This window comes from Alexandromys fortis, unplaced genomic scaffold (assembly GCF_014885135.2).
Source record: "Alexandromys fortis isolate MF-2015 unplaced genomic scaffold, M_Fortis_MF-2015_v1.1 scaffold_45, whole genome shotgun sequence".
Classification (NCBI taxonomy): domain Eukaryota; kingdom Metazoa; phylum Chordata; class Mammalia; order Rodentia; family Cricetidae; genus Alexandromys; species Alexandromys fortis.
The window spans coordinates 11,587,221-11,607,117 of NW_026067926.1; the positions used below are offsets into that span (position 1 = coordinate 11,587,221).

General features: G+C 48.5%; 3 protein-coding genes across 8 annotated transcripts in view; 2 read left to right on the forward strand and 1 right to left on the reverse strand.

The window, feature by feature from the left end:
- The window catches only part of Rras2 (RAS related 2), a 70,309-nt gene extending 66,616 nt beyond the window's left edge, over positions 1–3,693 (forward strand). For both annotated transcript variants that reach the window (XM_050143165.1, XM_050143166.1), the window contains exons 5-6: positions 943–1,061; positions 2,252–3,693. In XM_050143165.1, coding sequence (XP_049999122.1) covers positions 943–1,061; positions 2,252–2,339 — 207 coding nt within the window. In that variant the 3' untranslated portion in view covers positions 2,340–3,693. The remainder of the gene's footprint in view (positions 1–942; positions 1,062–2,251) is intronic.
- Cyp2r1 (cytochrome P450 family 2 subfamily R member 1) overlaps positions 1–19,897 on the forward strand; it is a 700,872-nt gene that overhangs the window by 508,496 nt on the left and 172,479 nt on the right. The gene's annotated exons all lie outside the window — the stretch shown is intronic.
- The window catches only part of Spon1 (spondin 1), a 298,089-nt gene continuing 287,896 nt past the window's right edge, over positions 9,705–19,897 (reverse strand). The window contains exons 11-16 of the mRNA XM_050143162.1: positions 18,972–19,154; positions 17,014–17,184; positions 16,734–16,901; positions 15,611–15,775; positions 13,535–13,798; positions 9,705–11,253 (exon numbers count right to left, since the gene is read on the reverse strand). Of these exons, the coding sequence (XP_049999119.1) occupies positions 11,090–11,253; positions 13,535–13,798; positions 15,611–15,775; positions 16,734–16,901; positions 17,014–17,184; positions 18,972–19,154 (1,115 nt within the window). The 3' untranslated portion in view covers positions 9,705–11,089. The remainder of the gene's footprint in view (positions 11,254–13,534; positions 13,799–15,610; positions 15,776–16,733; positions 16,902–17,013; positions 17,185–18,971; positions 19,155–19,897) is intronic.

The window sequence follows — 19,897 nt, forward strand, 5'->3', positions numbered from 1 at the left end:
TCCCTCCCTCCCTCCCTCCCTCCCTCTCCCCCTCTCCCTCTCTTCCTCTCTCCCTCTCTCTCTCCCTCTCCTTTTTTGTCATGGCTGTTTTTTTACTCTGCTGCCACTTAGCCACAGACTCTATTTAATTTTTAGACCGCTTCCTCAGGCAGGCTCTCCCTGACCCCCTTTATAGGGTTAGGCGGCACCTTTCTAGCATTTTCTATTTTTTCTTCCTGGAACGCTAGAGCTAATGCTTCTGGTATCTCTAAACTAAACCTTGAGAGTTAGTGCAGATGTCCTTTGGTAGCAATAGGGGTTGGTCCCAGGACCCCCAGAGACATCAGCATCTTCAGATGCTTGAAAGCCCCATTTTATACAAAAGCAGAGAACTTGCTTATGACCTCATACATAGTCTCCTGTAGATTGGAAACCATCTTTATATTGCTTATAATGCCTTATATGGCATAAATGCTATGTAAACCCTTCTTCTGTGTTGTTTAGGAATAATGGCCTGATTGAACGTGCACACGCTCACTACAGTTACCGGTAGTTCAGCCTAGAGGTTGGTTTTATTTTGTTTCGGAGACAAGTCAGGTAGTCTCAAACTTGCTATCTAGCCAAGTATGGCCCTGAATTCCTGATGCTCCTTCCTTTGCCTCCAGAGTGCTGGGATTCTAAGAGAGTGCCGGCGCATTCAGCTCTGCTCGAGGGGTTTGGATTTGCAGTTGGTTGAGCCCATGGATATTGCAGTCCAACCGTGTTTCTATAGTAGGTGCATCCTTCTGAGTTGTGCGGAGGTGGGCGTCAGATTATGTGGCACTGTGGTACCTGTCCATTCCTTACGATGAGTCAGCCTGGCTTTAGGAGGCACAGTAGTACCTTCTGCCTGTAGCCAGACTTAGCCGGGCCCCATGGGATTGCTAATACTGTGCCTTAAACACAACCGCTGCATCATTTCAGGTAACGCAGGAAGAAGGGCAGCAGTTAGCGAGGCAGCTCAAGGTCACGTACATGGAGGCGTCGGCTAAGATCAGGATGAATGTAGATCAAGCTTTCCATGAACTCGTCCGAGTTATAAGGTAAGCCAGACACGTGCTAGGTGTGGGTTTTAATAGGTGATGAAAGAGGGAATTGTTAGTAGGAGTGATTGCTTTCTAGCGGGTAGGGGTACACTATGGGTTAAATTTCGACTAGATACATAGCATATTCTAGACACTTCCAACCCATAAAAATCTCATTATCTTAAGTTGAAGTAGAAAGTACATGTAAGGATTCTGAACACAGTAAATGCTTTGACGGTAGCGGTGACAGCTGCTAATCAGGGCTCTGTCAGACACTGAGCGACGTTCTTTCAACGTTACTACATTTAATCCTTGCTACAACCCGGAGAACTGAATCCGTTACTCTCCCTGTCCATTAAGCCCCGGAACTTGAATCTAAATCTCAGATTCCTAGTTCCTGCCAAACCCCTGCCAGGCTAAGAGCAACTCAGGCAGCAGAGAGTCCATCATCTCTCAGGTGTTTGGCCCAGTCCACAACACTCCAGTCCACAAAGAGGCGGGTGGTAAGTGGCCTCAGAGGCCTCTGGTTGAGGGAGCTGCCTGAGGTAGTGGGTGAGGTCTGCTGTGTGTGATACAGAGTTAGCTGCTGGTGATTGGTTTGTTTGGAGTCCTTGTGGCCCTGTTCCCCCTCTCTTCCCTGTCTCCTGGCTCTGTGTTGATTAGATGGCTTTGATAGGCATGTGGAGGGGCCCTTGTTCACTGTGAATCTTGGGGAACTTGAGGTGGAGGTTTCCTGTTGTGGAAGGGAAGAAGAGAGGCTGCAGGTTTGGTTTCTGCCAGTTGCAGCTCCGCAGAAGTAGACGGCCGTGGCAGTTACTCAGCCGTGTGAACGGACTGGACACCACTGACTGTAACTCTACAGTGTTGTCCTGGAGGCCTTGCCTCCCAGCCCTCATCATCCCACTTCCGTTTTCGTGTTCATCCTACGAAGCAGTTCCTCCTTAAAAAATAATTACTTCTTTAATTAAATACCGGTCTTTCCTTTTGACTCTCAAAAATCCTTGACTCTTGCCTGTCAGTCACCCAGGCATGAGGAAGGAAGGTAGAGGATTTCTCGTTTTTAAACGTCACAGAGTCTTAAGTCCTCCTAACATCTGTGAGGAGCACTGAGAAGTGCGTGTGTTTCGATGCCACAGGTCCAGAACTAACCTGCGTTTGTATTGGGAGATTACTAATGGCGATACTATTCAGAGTTCTCTGTCTTACAGGAAATTTCAAGAGCAAGAATGCCCTCCGTCGCCAGAACCAACCCGGAAGGAAAAAGACAAGAAAGGCTGTCATTGTGTCGTTTCCTAAGAGTTCCTTGAGATTTAGCTGCCAACTGCCAGGGAAGCCCTCACCTCTGTTACCGTTTACATCCTGCCGGTACCTTTGTAGCCTTAGACTGATGATCACCGTGGTAGCCTTACACCAAGAAGCTGGCTAATTCTTTCTGCGAAGCTCATGTTAACGGTCTTTCTCAGACCCAGACCGATGTAAAGGAAACACTAAGGCTGCTTCAGACATGATCTGATTCCTTTAAAACACACGACTACACACACAGATGCATTCTCTAAGGGCTTACATTTTAATAGATGAACCAAGTTTGGAATCTAAGCTGTTTGCTAAGCTGGAGTGGTAGGTTGTGAAGTAATTTTTAACTTCTGGAATCGTGTTGCCTACTGTTACTCTAAATAGAAGCATACAGAGGGTATTTTTTTTTAAATGTGAATTTCTGCCTATCTTTAAAGCTTTTGATGTCAACTCTCATTAATTTTAAATACACTGAATGGAATCTACAAAAGTGGGACATCTCAGGCCTTTCCTGACGCTGCGGCTTTTGTTTTCCAGTGGCCAGATACCAAAATGCCCGTTGTAGTTATGGATTAAAAACTGCTGATCAAGCCTTTGTTATTATGCCTCCTTCAAGATGACAATATTCTCTGTGGCCAAATGTTTGGACTCAGTTCTGCACTTAGGTGTGTCAATGAACTTGGTTTCTTTTCCCAGCCGTGCTAAGGGTAAGAGTGAGCGGTTCCTATCTGTCTTCCTTTTCAAGTATTCCTGGTTGCGGGATTAAACAAAAACAAGAACCCACCCCAAACTAAAACTGTTTTTGTTTGATGTAATATAAAATATGGAATTGATCTTTCCAGAGTCAGAGATGATTAATGTTTTTGCTATATACTTTTATACGTTATTTTCTTATCAAACTAGTTAACAAGTATTTTTATATGTTTGTAAGCGAATATGCTTTCACGGCGCACCTTGTGTATACATAAAGACGAGTATTTAATTCTCACTGTTCACTGTTAACTGACAAGGAGAAAGTGGAAACCCCTGGTCCTTGTTACACCAACCGGTGGCCAATAATCAGAAAGACCGTGAAGTGGCGCTCAATGTCCCTGCTAGGTGTTGACTTGTTAGATCAAGTATTACTTGTAAAACCTCTACTTGACAATTAGTGTAACTGTGGATGGCTTCTGATTTTGTTTTTAACTCTGTGGATTGTGTTTAAGCAATTCAAAAGTGTGTTTCTGGTTTTGCGACTCTCAGTGGTATTGCACAGTGGTCACTTTATTGAATGTGTACAACAGTCCCATGAAGTTTATAAAGTGAACCCTTGTATAGCTTCCGGTGCTAGAATTAAAGTTGATCTGTTCTCACCAGACAGCGCTTGACGGCTCCTTTTTCATGCCAGGGCTTCTGTGAGCAATACAGAACTGACTGGAGTAGCCCGTGCCCTTGTGCACGGCGTCTTAGGGAGTTCTACAGGTGAACTCACTGTTCCGTGGTTTCCTGAGGGCAGTGATTTGTAACTCTTTCTCTGAAGTGTCCTAACAGAGAAACCTCAGCTATAGAGGAGAGAGGGAGGTGACCCTAGTCCCATAGAGCCCCTAAGGATGACTTCGGCAAAGAGGACCATAGGTTTATTTTAAATGCAAACAAAATCACTTAATTTTATTGTGTTTCATAATGATTATGTTAATATAGACTTATTGTTCAACTTTTTGGTAAAATCACTGCCCGGAAGCTAGCGGATTTTTCTTTGCCTCTAATGCCTCACCAGAACCGTTGTATTATATCCTTGGTGGGAAGGTTTTCTGTTTGTCCTAGGTGACCAGATACTAAGAGCTAGACTCTAACAGCCGGGGGTCTTGGCTAGTTCTTCACTCTCTCCTTTTCCTTGTGTATTTTCAGGGCTGCCGTCTTCAACTTTTCCAAGCTTTATTCTGCACTTGTTAATCCCGTCCAGTGAATTTTATTTCAGACTGTGTTTTGTTTTCTAGAATTTTTATAAGGTCTTATGAAGTAGCCCAGGTTGATCTGAAACTCACTATGTAGTTCAAGCTGACCTTGAGCCCAAACTTTCCTGCTGAGTTTGAGTGTTGGGGCTGTAAGGTGCGTATCCCACTCCTGGCTCTTTTTGATCCTCCCCCATTTCTCTATCCTCCCCTCCTCCCTGTTCCCTCCCTTGCTGTCCCCTCCCCTCCCTTCTCCTCTCATAGTTCTTCCCTCCCCTTCTTCTCTGAAGTTCTTATCTCTCTATAGCTCTGGTTGGCCTAGGATTCACTATGTAGGCCAGCCTGGCCTTGAATTTGTAGCAATCATGAGAGGTGTTTTTACCTCCCATGTGCTGGTAGTATAGGTGTATGCCACCCCAGCCATGCCCAGCAATTTGGTCCTCTCTCTCTCCATCTCTAGTCTCGCTCCTCATTCTGTTATGCATTCCTCTTTACCAGCCCTTCCCACCCTTTCTCAGAGAGCTCAGGCCTGACGCCTGTTGTGCATCTAGAATGGCGAGGCTTGTTGGGAAATAACCCCTCAGAGTGCTCCCTCCACAGGGCTGACTTCTCTCGCAGAACTCTGAGTAATTGAATGTGGTGATAGTAGCGCTTTATAGTCTGGTGAACTCACATCTCTGTATGTAGTTTGTATTCGTTTCTCTTGTGTGGTTTTTTATTTAGTTATGATCCTGATTTCTCACAATTTAAATCTTTCTCGGATAATGGACATCACATACTTTGTTTTTGGGTGTCGGTCTGTACGCAGCTTCTTCATTGGAAGGTTTCAGCTTTGTCCTGGTAACCACCTTGTGTATATTGCTGTGCAATTGGAACCTTCTAGGTCTTCTTCTAAAACTAGGGGTAGATTGGTCCACTGCTGAGTGCCCTTCTGTCCTGCCCGGGATTGTGCAGAGGAGACACTGGGATCTAATGTATTGTCATGTGAATGGCAGAGGGAGGGGACAGATGATTGTGCTAGTATCATAAGCACGCGAGGATAGGACATGTGTCACCTGCATCGCCTGCTGTGCACGGAGGAGTCCTGGTACACGTGTGAGGCTCTCACGCACCGAGCATGGGCGTGCACAACAGTGATGGTGCCGTGGTTAAATAAGGAGCACAGGGGCTGTGGTGATGGAAACGTGTGGCACTCGTGCAAGGTGAGCTAGAAGTTGGGGTAAGGATTGCAGCTGAGGAAGGGGCTGAGCCTAACAGACAAGCTTGTAATTTTAGACAACCACACGTGTACCGTGCTCCCACGGCCCACACGCTCACACACATCCATACATGTACCACGCTCACACATGCCCACACATGTGCCATGCTCCTACATGTGTGCCACCTTCACCTGCTCCCACACATGTACCACGCTGATATGCACCCATGCATGTACCACGCTCACATGGCCCACACATGAGTCATACACACACATGTGCCACGCTCACCCGTGCCAACATGTCTGCCACGCTCCCATGTGTCCATACATGTGCCATGCTCACACACGCCCACACGTGTACAATGCTCCCACACTCCCACACGTGTACCATGCTCCCACGCGCCCACACATGTACCATGCTCCCATGTGCCCACACGAGTTAGAGGACTACTTTCCAGGAGTGGGTTCTTGCCTTCCTCCTCACCGTGGTGGAGTTTCACTTCTGTCTCTGTGCACTTAGGGTAGCTGTCTCCTGAGCTTCTGGTGCAGTTCTGCTATCAGAGCGCTGGACTTACAGATGTGCAGTACTGCATCTGGTTTTTTACATGGGTTCCAGAGATTGAACTCTGGGGGTTCTTCAGGCTTGCTTGCTTGCTGAGACACTTCCTGGTCCAAGAGCCTATATTTTCAGGAAGCCTAGGCCTGGAATGGTAAGAAGCTGTGAGTGGTGAGGGAAGGAGCCATCAATAGCCAGACTTGGTTAGCTTTGCTCGAGCTCTCAGACTATGGAAACCAGGTAGGAATTGCAGTGTGATTGACAGCTAAGGGAATGGAGGAAGCGAGCGAAGGCTGTTGGGGAAGTTCTTTGGTAGAGCTGGGTTGAGGGCAGACATTTTGTTAGTGAGTTAGCTATAAGGTTAGGCAGTGGTGGCGCTTGCCTTTAATCCCAGCAGTCAGGAGGCAGAAGCAGGCGAATCTCTGAGTTTGAGGCCAGCCTGGTCCGCAGAGCTAGTTCCAGGACAGTCTGGGCTACACAGAGAAACTGTCTCGAAAACCAAACTGAGTGGTAAGAGCCAGTCAGTGCAAAGTAATTAGTTGAGGAAGGCAGGGATGCAAAGCGGGAAATAGTTGTTAAAATCTGGATACTTAGTGTCTGAGGTAGAAATCTACGGTTTGGCCATATAGGCTGGAGCAGGCTCATAATTCAAGCCTTCAGGAGACTGGGGCAGGAGTCATAGTGATTATCCTGGAGAGAGGGTGGGGTGGAAAGGGAAAAGGAGTAGGGGACAGGTAATGACCTCTGTGGCTGAGAATCATAGTTCAGTGCTTCCCGGGCTGCTCAAATCCATGTAAAACATCTCGGTCCCCATGTTGCAGATTGACACACTAAGTGCAGTGAAATGAGCAAGGCGAGTAACCATCCTCTCGGATATCTCCGCAAGGTCAAGTTACTGTAAAGGTTTCTCAGCACGTGGTTTCTGTTTCTGCATCTCCTTTGTGAATTGTGATTAAAGTGCAGGTCCTGCTTCAAGCAGCACCAGCCGCAGTGGTGCAGGGGCACCGGCCGCGGTGGTGCACGGGGACTGGTCGCAGTGGTGCAAGGGCACCGGCCGCAGTGGTGCAGGGCACAGGTCGCAGAGGTGCAGGGCACCGGCCGCAGTGGTCCATGGGCACTGGCGGCAGTGCCCATGTGGTGCACAGGGACCGCCCTTGGTGGTGCAAGGACACAGGCCATAGTGGTGCACGTGCGGCTGGAGAAGGTGTTTTCCAAGCGACCCCTCTGACGTCCTGGCTAGGCTGATTAGTCCAGGTTAGACTCACTCAGCACGCTGTGTAGGTCAGAGGACAACACGCTTGTGTGAGTTGGTTCTCTTCTACCATCTGGGTCCTGGGGACTGTAGTCAGGTCATCGTTGGTGGTGTGTGCCCTTACCCACTGAGCCATCTCACCCGCCCCTGCTCTTCTCTTAATTCTTAAAAATTACTTGAGGAAAAGGGAAATTGTCTAAGCATGTAATGGCTTAAAATATGAGCCTGTTACTAATCAGTACGCGCGAGTGAGGGGTATTTTGAGCGCTGTGAGATGGTGATGATGCCATCTTGTGTGACGACACCGTGAACGTTCAGTGAAAATGGCCTGAAATTGCAGTGCAGTCTGATGATAACCGTTAGGAATTATGCATGTAAATTTCATTTGTCGTGACATCTTCAGTTACAGATGACCAAGTCTCCGCTCTCGTCAGATTCAGCACAAAGGTGGGGCCCTTAGTGGTTCACGATGCGGCGAGGGGCAGGTGGAACAGAGATGGGGTTTGTGAGACACCTTCTCTTGGAAGGTGAGAATGAAGACCTCTTTGGTGTGAGGAAGAGCCGGTGAGTCCTGAGACCAGAACAGCGGAAATGACTGGGCCCAGCTGCTGCAGCTGCGCAGAGGTGTGGCTGTGGCTCGAACCCAGATCCCCTGGGCTTCACCTTTATGGTCTCTGCCCTTCCACCCTTGGATACGTCACTGCCTCTGAGCCCCTGGGAGTTTGGGAGCAGGTGCCTCCTTTAAATGTGACATTTAATACAGATCTTTTGCTTTCACTTTCACGGGATTTAAATTGAAGAATTAGAATTAGCCCTATGCTAATTAACATGTAGCTGCTATTTATAATTTGTTACTGAATTCCAGTCATTTTCAAAGGGGACTGATTTTCCTTCTGTCTCCTTTGGGCAGTATGAAGGAACCAGAAGAATGGGGGTATTGAAATCAGTTCCAAATAGCAACGTGGAGGAAATGGCTGTCTTTCTTGGTTCTGAGTTTTAAGAAGAAATTAAACGTTTATGGTTTGGTCTTGCTTGGGTAGTAGGATGCATTTCTTTAGGGTGGAAATATTGGACTTCTTTGCAGTTTAACGCAATGTCACAGAATTTTTAAAGCTGGGCTTTAAAAACTCCGGGGCAGACTGTCGTGGAATGTCTGCTGAGGCCCATGCGACTGAGCTCCCAGGATTCAATTCAATTCATTCATTCATTCATTTTTGAGGTAGGCTTTGCTGGCTTGGAATGGCCTCTCTAGTGTACGGAATACAGCTTCCACTGTGTGTGATCCAAGATTTTGTTTTTGCTTTTTATTGTCTGAAACATGGAGGCTTAGTGAAAACTGGGCACAGATCATGTGACGGAGAGGATGTGTTGACACAGCCACGCAGTTACTGCGGATAGGTTGTGATGTGGGTGCCAGAGTGCCAGAGGCCTGCAGTGTGCGCTTTGCCGTTGCTTGCAGCCCTCGAGGATGCTGAAAGCATGCACATGAGCTCCAGTGCAAATGGGAGCACAGCACGCATTCTCTGCAAGCTTTTCACTTGGGAGTTCAAAGGAGCCCAGGTTTTAGTCTCATTCGCTCTAGCAGATTTCCCTCAGATAAAGCACATTGGGCAAGCCCAGTGGCTGTGGGAGGCAGAGGCAGGCAGATCTCTGTGAGTTCGCGGCCAGGCTGGTCTACAAAGCGAGTTCCAGACTAGCCAGCACTCCATAGAGAAACCCTGTCATGAAAACCAGAACCAAAAATAATACCACATTGGCCTGGTGACAGGAGATTGACCCAATGATGATTGGGAAGCAGAGCTCTGAACGTTTTACAAGTGGGCTCTCTTTTATTAGCCCAAGTGGGAGTCCAAACAGATTGCGTTTGTAGTTAAAAACATCTTACTTCCAAAATGATTGATTGGCTGGAAAGAATGACAACCACCTGACATGAGACTCAGTAAGAAAGAGATTTGACATCACAGATTCCCCGCTGCAAACAACGTGTGTTTCTCAGTCTCTTCTTGGCCACCAGCCAGTTTTCTGGGTTTTCAAAAGTCTCCCAAGTCAGGATGGAAATATCCCCAACTGGGATCAGAGAAGAAGAGTTAGTGAACCCTCTGAAGGAACCTTGGTTATCATGGAGGATGTTACAGAAGTAGGCAGGGCAGGACTTTTTGGGGTTGGGTGTTGGGGGTCCCCAGTAGAATTTTAAGCTTCTCATTTTTTTTTGTATTCTATTCCTTTGAAAGAGAAAGCAGTTCATTAAAATATCTAAAAATAATGTTGGAAATAATCCAAGCTTCAGATGGGCAAGGGGTATGATGCCAGTGGCCCACCTCGAGGGGACAGACGTCCCATCTTTTCCTGAAAATGAACAGGGTAACAAACTGAAAAAAGACCCAACCCTCCCACCATTTAATGGCCTAAAAACAAAGACAGGCCCACTAAGGTTTATTTTTTATTTTTTTTTATTGAACAGGCGTTCTTGTGTTAAGGAAAATACATATTTGGGGGTTGTACATAGATGTGGCTGGAAATAATCCTGATGTGTTCAATGCAGATTCGTAAAGTAGTATATCCAGAGTACTGTGGGCGTCTTGCCCACAGTATGTATTTGGACGAAGCGGTAATAAACACAGGCTTGCAAAAGAATGTGAAGATAGTTTCAACAGATGCATGAGCAGAACCTGCTGATGAGCTCACAACAGAGACAGACGTCCCTGTTTTCTGCTTGTGGGTTGTTGTTAGACATGGGTTCAGTGCGCTGCTGATGGCTTGGACGTCGGTGGAAACCCCTGGCCTTCCTTTGGACTGTCCACGGGGAACATGCCTGAGGCACAGGCATGACTGAATAAACCTCCTCTAGGTTTGTGTCTTAATCATGAGAATAGAGGTTGCCTTTCTCCTCTCTAACTATAAACTATCAGGGACTTATAAGTAGGAAGATAGCATTTTTGTTGAAGAATTGACATGGGGGCTTCCTGGCAAACTTAGCAGGTAGTTCTGAGTTAAGATGCTTTATTCTAAGGAAGTTTGGGAAACCTAAAGGTCTGGATCGGTAAGAAGATTTTAAGTCACATTTGGGACTAGTATCCAGTTTACTGCCTCCATTGGTCCAAAGAGGAATCTGCTGAGAAGAGGGTCATGCCCTGGCACCCTAGGACGACAACTGTGGCACCAGCAATCGAAACCCAAGAGAAATGTAGTTTATGCCTCATTTCCTTTATCACCGCCTACGGTTAAATAAAGCAGCCATTGTCACCTGCTGCCTTTGTGGTGTCACAAATCAGTGCCAGGTTTGTAGAATAAAAGCCACCCCGCCTTCCTGCTTTTCCTCGAGGGCCTGGAGAGCTCGTGCACGAGGACGCTTTACCGAGAGATACCTGAAGTTGCGCTAAGTGAAAAGAAGAGAAATGGCTTCTGCAGGGGTCGCAGGCCAAAGGCGAGAAAGGGGAATCTGTCCTCTGCATCTGATGGGTGTCTCCTGCATGCTGGTTGCTTCTCCTTGTGGATGTGGCCAGGGTCTCTGTCCTGCTTGGCCAGGGGGGGCGCTCCAGAGGGACACATTTCAGTTTAGTACAAGGTGAACCAATGCTACTCACTTCGGTGTAGGAAGAGGGCTGCTTGAGGACAGGGGTGCCCCACTTGGCCTGCACCCACCAAGACGTATTCAGACAGGATGTCCCTTGGCATCCATAAGACTACTGGGCAAACCACGCCGTAAAAATGAAAACTAGTGGACACAATTTAACTCATCGTAAACAAGCAAACAAACCACCCAGCCTTATTGGTGACTGGAATCTGAGATGCAGCCCTGGGGGAATTGCACCCCGGCTAACAAGGGTGCACATTGCACGCTCTGATCTCCTTCTTGTCTTTGCAGCTGGTAAACTGGGAGCTTTTGAACCTCTTCTTCACAGTCATGTAACGCTCCTGGATCCCGCCTCCGCACAGTTTGGTGCATTCTGACCAGGCTGTCCACGGGCGCATCCGACAGCCTGAAAGTGAGAATATGTTGTTAGGCCGGCAAAATGCAAGCAGTGACTTCCAGCAGGACTGTCCATGAGTTGTTTGCCGCTCTCTGCTTCTCCATGTAATGAGTGATTGGATTCATTAATGCCTACTGATTGTATTAGGGATTGCTAGCTCATATATGGTGGGTTGCAAAAGCTATGACCATTAATGTCCTGATCGCTTCCTGTCGAAGGTCAGAGTGTTTCCCCACCCCTTGAACCTAGGCTTGGCTTGCTTTGGCTAATGGGGTACGAACAAAAAATTGTGCCTGAAAACAACTTAGGTGTGAGCAAGTTGGGGTGACCTCATTTGAGGGACCCTGTGGCAAGAGGCCCCAGAAAAGCAGGTGAGCCTGGGGTTGCTCTTCCAGCTCCTCTTGATTGTGGCTGTGCAAACGAGAATGAGTCTAACACAGCCAGACCTCAGAAGAAGTGATACCAAGCCAGCTGGCCTCTGTGCCACAGGATCATGGCTAAAGGTTTGTTTAAAGTACCGACTTATAAATGGTGACCAGCCCGGAGCACTGAACTACTTCGTAAGCCTCCCTGCCCAAGGTCTCAGCCTACCCATTACTAAGTCAAATGAACAATTCTTTTCTTCTTCCAATGAAACATGACGATGCCTTCCTCAAAGGAATCCCTCTGACCACCAGCGATGAGGTTCCTGTTTGCATACATCAGTAGCACTCGGGAGGCAGGAGTTCTCTTGTCTGCACACACCAGCAGCCCTTCATACATCTCATCTTTGAAGACAGCATGCTCATGACTATGTATGAGGTACCTGTTTACCACACCACAGCAAAGTTTCCTGGAGAAACTGCTGAGCATATAGCTGCCTTTAACTGGGACTGATGACTGCCTGCCTGCCACATCTTGGTATAGAATATTCCTAAAGAAAGGGCCTGTCGACTTAGTTCATCTCTACACTGGAGAATGAGCTACCTTTTCCTTTCCTTTCCTTTCCTTTCCTTTCCTTTCCTTTCCTTTCCTTTCCTTTCCTTTCCTTTCCTTTCCTTTCCTTTCCTTTCCTATCCTCCCTCCCTCCCTCCCTCCCTCCCTCCCTTCCTCCCTCCCTCCCTCCCTCCTTCCCTGCCTTTCATTCCTTCTTTTTATTAGGCAGGGATAGGAATGCTGNCCCTCCCTCCCTCCCTCCCTCCCTCCCTTCCTTCCTTCTCTGCTTCTCCCCCCACATTTTGGTTTCTTGACACAGTCTCTTTGTGTAGCCTTTGATGTACTAGAACTAGCTTTGCTCAAGTGCAGGGATTAAAGGCATGCGCTCTTCTTGCTCATCAAAGGTGAGGTGGACTGTATTAAGGAAGAGCCACTGAACTTTTCCATGGCTGCTGTGTTTGCCTCCAGGGAATTCAAAAAATGGTTAATGGTCTGTGCCCAGGACTTAACCACAGATTGCCTCAAATCATCATTCTGTTGGTTGGCCTGTTAATCATTTGGCTTTCTTGGTTTGGACCAGCTCATTCAGCAGTGCCATTCCATGTAGGGGTTATTACTATTCTTTAATTATCTTCTGTGTGTTGTGTGTGTTTTGCCTATCTATACACCATACACACACAAATGCCTGTGGAGGCCAGAAGAGGGCATCAGATCCCCTAGTACTGGAGTTACAGAATGTTGTGAGTCACCATTTGGGTGCTGGGAACTGTACTTGGGTCTTCTGAAAGAGTACCCATCTCTCTAGCCCAGGGATGATGGTGATTTTAAAGAATGGGTTTATGTTTCTAATTTATTTTTTTAAAGATTATTTATTTATTATATATACAGTGTTCTGCCTGGCTCCACATCAGCTGGAAGAAATAAATTCAAATGCTAAGCTTTGTGGTTAACATTAAACTGAGAAGCCACCGGCCAGGATAGACTTGCCCTACACTTACAGGGATGGTTTGATCTGATGAGCCATAAAGATTTTCCTAAACAATCAGGGCTCTCGCATGCATCTGTGCCGTCATTTTTCCTTTATGCAGAAGTAAATGGGCTTGGTTAGTCATAGCTGATTGTGAGCAAGGTGCTTTACAAATGCGAAGAAAAAACAGTGTACAATTTCCAAAGGCTCTTTGCTTAAAAATCTATTTTGGCAGTTACACACACACACACACACACACACACACACACACACAAATATTCACCCAATCTCTTCTGTATAAAGTATGCTTTCTTAGTATTTGGGAATCAGTCTGAATAGTCCAAAGTGCCCCCCCCCCCCTCTGAGCCCAGAGCAGCCCCACCCGCCCTGGCCTTTGGGGAACTGTACCTGGGAACTGCTCTCCCTCTGACTCCTCCCTAAACTGTTCACTGCGCCTGCTCTCGCGGGCCTCCCTCCAGCGCAGCTTCTGGGCTGATGGGTTCCGAAGGCATTTCCGGGCACGACACTTCTTGCGCTGCACAGTCTCTGGGCAGGGTACACCCCCAAACTGAGGTTCCATTTGGATTGTCCGGGTTCTGATCATATGGCCTTTCCCGCATGACTTGTTGCATTCAGACCACTGGGACCACTCGCTGAGTTCACAGTCAATGGCTAGCAAGACAGAGACAGTGGGAAACAGAGTAGCTGAGTGTATCCCCTTTGACCGAGTCAGTTATGTCGCCAATCAGAAGAAATGGGGATCTAGAAGCAACGGCATTATCTGGAGCAGTAGGGGCAATGCTGTCGGCAGATCAGGACCCCATACTCTTCTCATTCTGGCTCCTCTGTGATTAAGGTGATGGGGGACATCGAAGGTGTTTTTGTAACCTCATGCCTTACCCCGTGACTTCCTGGAATAATCATGTCAGCTTCTAGTGGCACTGACCAGCCCAGCTCCCCCCCCCCCCCCCCCCCCCNCCCAGTCTCAAGGAACCTAGATTTCCTCAGGGGAGCCATAGTGTTCTCCAGTGAATGGCCGTCCACTACATAGCCTTTGGAGAGGACAAGGTTGCAGGTGACTTGCCTACATGAACCCATGCGTAGGGCTATCTCAAACCCATACAGCTTTTCTTATTCTGCACCTCAGCTGCCTCCTGCATGTGGTGGTCTGTGTAGAATGCAGGAGCCCGAGATGGCAAGTTCTACAAAGGATCAAGTGCAAAAGGTGTTTTAGGGTTTATCATAGCAAAGGATCTAGCATTCTTACTAAGCAAGCACCTCGCGGTGTGAGGGGAAACAGCATTTTGGTCTGATTTTTCAAGATGTGTCCAAGGAGGCAAATGATTCCACATTCTTCGACTCAGTGTTTTCCGGCCCCTTTCCCTGAAGGAGCTTGTCTGCCAAATGGGGATAATTGTAATTTTGTTAAATTAGGCTATGAGGATTAAATGAGCTATTTGCTCCCAGCAGAACCCTGTGGATATTAATTTCCTCATCCCCTTGAGTAGACCCTGTGGATATAAACACTTGTATGAATTGGTGACCGTCACCACTAGATGAAGGCTCTAGAGCCCAGTCATTGAGGTAGCTGTGTACTGACTATGGGTAGTAAGAGCCCAAGGCTGCTGAGGCCCATGGGGGCCTGCACCTGCTCGCACTTGGTGCCAGGAGCTGGTTTTGGTCCTCACAGTAGCCTGGGAAGTGTTTTGTTGCTGTATAAACTGGGAAACAGGAATAATAATCAGCGATAAAGACTACACAGATTGCAGAGGCAGATGTGGGCAGATGTTTTTGAGAACCTGACTCTTACCTTCTTACCAGCCTTGTGGAGTGTTGACTTAATGGCCAGCCTCCAGTCACAGGTAAATAAATAAAACACATGGTACTGGGATAGAATTGAAAGGTTACAAAGTTCCTGGTCAGACAAGTGTCTAAGCGGGGCGGGGGGAAGACAAGGACTGGCCGGGGGAGGACAAGGACTGGGCATGCTACAGCCTTAGTATCCATCTCCTATTTAGTCTTCACGGCCATTCTGTGTGTTTGTGTGTTTTGCAGACAACAATGAAATTGAAGTGTTTCTGCCAACACAGATCCAGATTCTACTCTTTCTCCAAGACAAATTAGTCTCACTATAGGATCTTAGCAGTCTACAATCTTTTGCGTGCGTGTGCGTGTATGTGTATGCACAGGCATGTCTTAAGAACAAACATGATTTCTGGTGTTTTCTCCATTGTTCTCCGCTGTATTTACTGAGAGAGGGTCTCTTTTTTGAACCTACAGGTCACTGATTTGGCTGGTCTAGCTAGCCAGTATGCCTGCTGGGCTTTTATGTGGGTTCTGGGGATCCAGAGCCTGGTCCCCACACTTGTCCACAAAGTGATTTATCCACTTAGCTGTCTCCCCGTCTGGTAGTATTAGCACGTAGCTGGTTGGGGTTCACTGGACCAGGCGAGGGGGGCGGGGCTTCCAGGACCTGGGACTTACGGCATTCTGGCAGCATGCATTTCTCCACCTGCTCCAGCTCCTCGTTACAGTCGCCCAGCTCTGCCAGAGACTTGAGCATCCGCTGGCGGGTCCGCATGCCCTTCCCACAGGTGACGCTGCAGTCGCTCCACTCGGACCAGGGGGACAGCAAGCATGGGATGGTATCTAGGTCAGGAGCCGAGTTGGGCACTGAGAACAGGCACCTTTTGTTGTCTTTGATCTTGGCCCTATAACCCCTCCCCCCTGCACTGGCCACTGGGATAGAATGGAACTGGACCCTAGGTTCAGAGTGGACAGCCTGGAGCAGGAAGTAACTCTCAGGAAGTGGCCCAGCTGGTGGCCATGACCTTACACCGGTGAAGGTCAGTGAAGCAGAATGCAAGTTCTCAACAGAGGCGGCACTGATTTAATAGAGTCACCAAATTTAATTAATAATCTGTAGATTTAGTAGGGCCTCACTAAGAACACTCCTCATGGTGCCCTGGCAGGAAGTTGACTTAGTGCTGCTGTTTTGCTTTGTCTGAGCTGAAATCCCTAGAATGTGTGTGTGTGCGCTTGTGTGCACATGCTCATCCATTTGCACCTAGAGTGGGCATAGTTGTGCCTTATGACACCTAACAAGGCCTTCATAAAACAGAAATTTGCTGCCCATAGTCGCACACATTTTTTATCTCGGCATGTGGGAGGTAGAAACAGTGGATTTCTATGACTTCAAGGCAAGCCTGGGCTACCTAGCCAGTTCCAGACCAGTCAGGGCTTCACAATGAGACTCTGTCTCAACCCCACAAACAAAAAGCCAGGAATGACTTGGCAGAGTTCAAAGCATGTCCTGCCTAAATTTACTATCCCTGTCCATTGCCCCAAGGGAAATGCTTCTAGAGAACGCACCTGCAGGTGAATTCTATCCCGAAGTCACCAGTGTGTGTAAAACACCTGCAAGGGGCCTGTCTGGATCTAATTGGTGGGATACCCGCACACCTTGGTTCCTCTTGCTCCTGACAATGCCCTACAAGACCAGCCCCTTGCTCTCTCTTGGTCCCTATTCATCCACCTAGTCGGGGAGCACCTGGGTGTCTTGTCCGTTTGAGGTTCGCTGCCCAATGCCCTCCCCATACCCACTCACGGCACTCGGGCATCATGCATTTCTCCGCCTGCGACGTCTCAGCCTTGCACATGGAGCCGTCCGCGGGGCTCATCTTGACCATCCGGTGCCGCTTCTTCATGCCCATCCCGCAGGTGGCGCTGCAGTCATCCCATTCGCCCCACTCAGTCACCAGGCAGCTGCTAGGAGCTGGGGGAGTCCACAGTTGGAGTTGTGCGGTTTGTGCCGGGTCCGCCTGCTTGCCCCACCCACCTAAGGGCACCCAGCCCCCCCGCCCCGACCCCCGCCCCGCCCTACTCACAGCACTCCTCGTTGACTGTGCACTTCTCTGTCTCTTCCGTGGGCAGTGTGCACACCGAGCCGTCCTCTGGGAACTGCTTCACGTACCTTTCCCGGGACCTCATGCCCATGCCACATGAGATGCTGCAGGGCGACCAGGTGATCCATTCGGACATGGTACAAGTGGAGCCATCTGCAACACACTGAGCATGCTCAGGAGGGGCAGAAAAGAACCTGGGGTTGGTACAGGAGAACTCTGGGTCTGGGAGGAGAGGCCGTTAAGGAGTGGAGCAGGTGCCCCCAGGTCCAAGGAAAAGGTCCAGGTCCAGCGATTTAGTACTGCCGTACCTCCTGGGGCCGCCTGCCTGACATAATAGTGGCAGCTTTCCTGTGGAGGAGTCTTAGGCTATTCTTAGAGACTTCAGCGCCACTATCGGCATTAGCTGCCTAGCTCCTGTACCCCCAAAGGAGCCTCAGGGCTGACAGTGAATTTCTTCTCCCTGTCTCCTCTATAGCAGGGTTTGTTCTTGTCGAGGTACCCTGTTTGAGGCCCACATGGCTAGCAATGATCACTGTGGGAGTAAAGCCCTGAGAGGCAGGCCAGGCTACTGCCAGGAAAAGCTGGGAAGTGGCGTGCAGGAGAGTGTACTGTTTTAGCTAGCCCCTGCTTGGAATTGCTTTTCTTTGTGCGAGGCACCATTCCAGCCTGAATGGCCCTGCCACAGAATAAGTATAGCCTGTCTAACCCTCCTCAGAATAAGAATAGGAAACAGCATGGGCTGTACAGGCAGGAAGAGTCATGCAGAAGCAGGTAGCTGCCCTTTGCCCTTGGCCCTGCAATCATCGTCCTGCAATCTCCAAAGCTATGTGTAGTGACGTAGGTTTTGCAGACTTGCAGAAAGCAAGCCTGACCTTTGAGCAGTTTCCAGCGGAGAAAGGGAGCAATGAGCTGAAGGCCTCTATGAGAAATAAGTGCTCCGCAATCTGTGTAAGGCTCAGGTCGGGTTCGGAAGAGGGTCCAGGAATGACAATTACTTAAAAGCATTTGGGAGCCCAACAATCTCAGCACTCCAGTGGCGGAGGCAGGGGCATCATGAGTTCCTGACCCACATGGAGCTACAGAGTGAGCTCTAGGCTGGTCTGGGCTATATGGTGAGGCCCACTGCTCTATCCTAGGAATTGGATGACCTGGAGAAGGGACCCTCTTCCTTTGGAGCAGTGACCCCTCACCTCCAGTGGCCCTTCACCTCTAGTGACCCCCCATTCCCTCTGCTATTTCCTATGCACCAATTCTTTTCAGACTAGCCGACTGAGTACAATTGTGAGATTGGACCCTAGCCAGTGAGGAAAAGACACAGCCATCACCTGAGTTAGAATAAAAACTAAATGCACCTCCTGTTTGCGTGTTCCCTCTTCCTGAACACACCCTTTGAACAAGAGTAAAGTTTGCCATTGTCCAGACCCTTCAGTCAGAATGGTGGTCTCTTTCTTTTGTGACCCCAAACTTATTTCTAACAGTATCTTGTGGTGGTTGGGAGTATTGGGGAGACTTTAGGAAGTGGGGTCTAGCTAGAGAAAGATCACTCTCCTACCATCATATTTTACTGGGGTGCCATGAAGTACATGAGGTCAAGCAACCACTGACTAAATCCTCTGACTCCAACAAATCCTTCCCCCTAATGTCCTGACGACAGGCATTTTGGTCTAGGTGTCATACAAGTAACACATGACAGGCATTTTAGTATAGGTAACATCCAAGTAACACATGAAGGAAGAAGGGTGAGTCTCAGACATTTGTTATCATATGATGGGCTGTGCGTTCAGAGACCTCAAGATACTGCAGGTGGCCTTTGCTCTGGTTGGAACAATGGTGATGAATGACCATGATGCCTCTCTGGGAACACTGCCCGTCATGGGACCCAGGTTGCTAGGTGGGCCTCTCTTCCCAGTCTTCTCCGGCTGGCCTAGGCCTTACCTTACCTTCATCGCTGCAGCCAGGGCCCATGCAGGGCTGAAAGTCCTGCGTGTCAGGGCAGGGGACGCTGAGGTCCAGCTGCGCCTTCAGCATGCGTTGCCGCATTCTCTTGCCCTTTTCACAGGTGGAGGAGCTGCAGGCCGACCACGGAGACCAGTTGGAGTAGATGCAGGTTTCCGGGGTGTCATCTGCAAAGAGTGTTTGACATGTTCTCCCTGGGAGCCTGTGGGAGCCATGGATGCTCTCTGCATAAAGGCTTATCTGTGTGTTCTAGGGACAGAAGCAGAGGTTTTCTTCCCTTGATGTTCCAGGGGCTGGAGAGATGGCTCAGCAATTAAGAGCACTAGCTGCCCTTCCAGAGGACCCGGGTTCAATTCCCACATGGCAGGTCACAACTGTCAGCAACTGCAGTTTCATGGAATCTGACACCCTCACACAGACATGCATGTAGGCAAAACACCAATACACATAAATAATTTTTTTTTTAAAAAAAATTTCTGCTGGTGAATATCTAATGACTAGGGACTACTCTCTTTCTGTAAGATCCTCTGTATGTGTGTGTATCTTCCCAACACCACCTGCCCTTGGCAGGCATTGTTTCCAAGCAGGTGGGCATTTCATGGGCAGTTTTGAGAAGCTCACACACCTTTCCATTGGCCCCACCCACACGTGTCAGCTCCCCAGGCACTTGCCCTGTGCTGGCATCCTAAAAGCCTCACTTAACTGAGCCTGTTGAGTCTCATTTTCTCGGAAGCAACATCTGTTATGATACCCATTTCATAGTTGAGGGAAGAGAGATGAGAAGGTTAGCTTCTTGTCAGGGTTACAGATTCATGAAGTCAAGGTTCTGTGAGGAAACTTATAAACCAAGGCTCTGCCTTTCTCTCCTGACTGTCGGGCCTGGACTTTGTCCTTGATGATAGGGAAATGG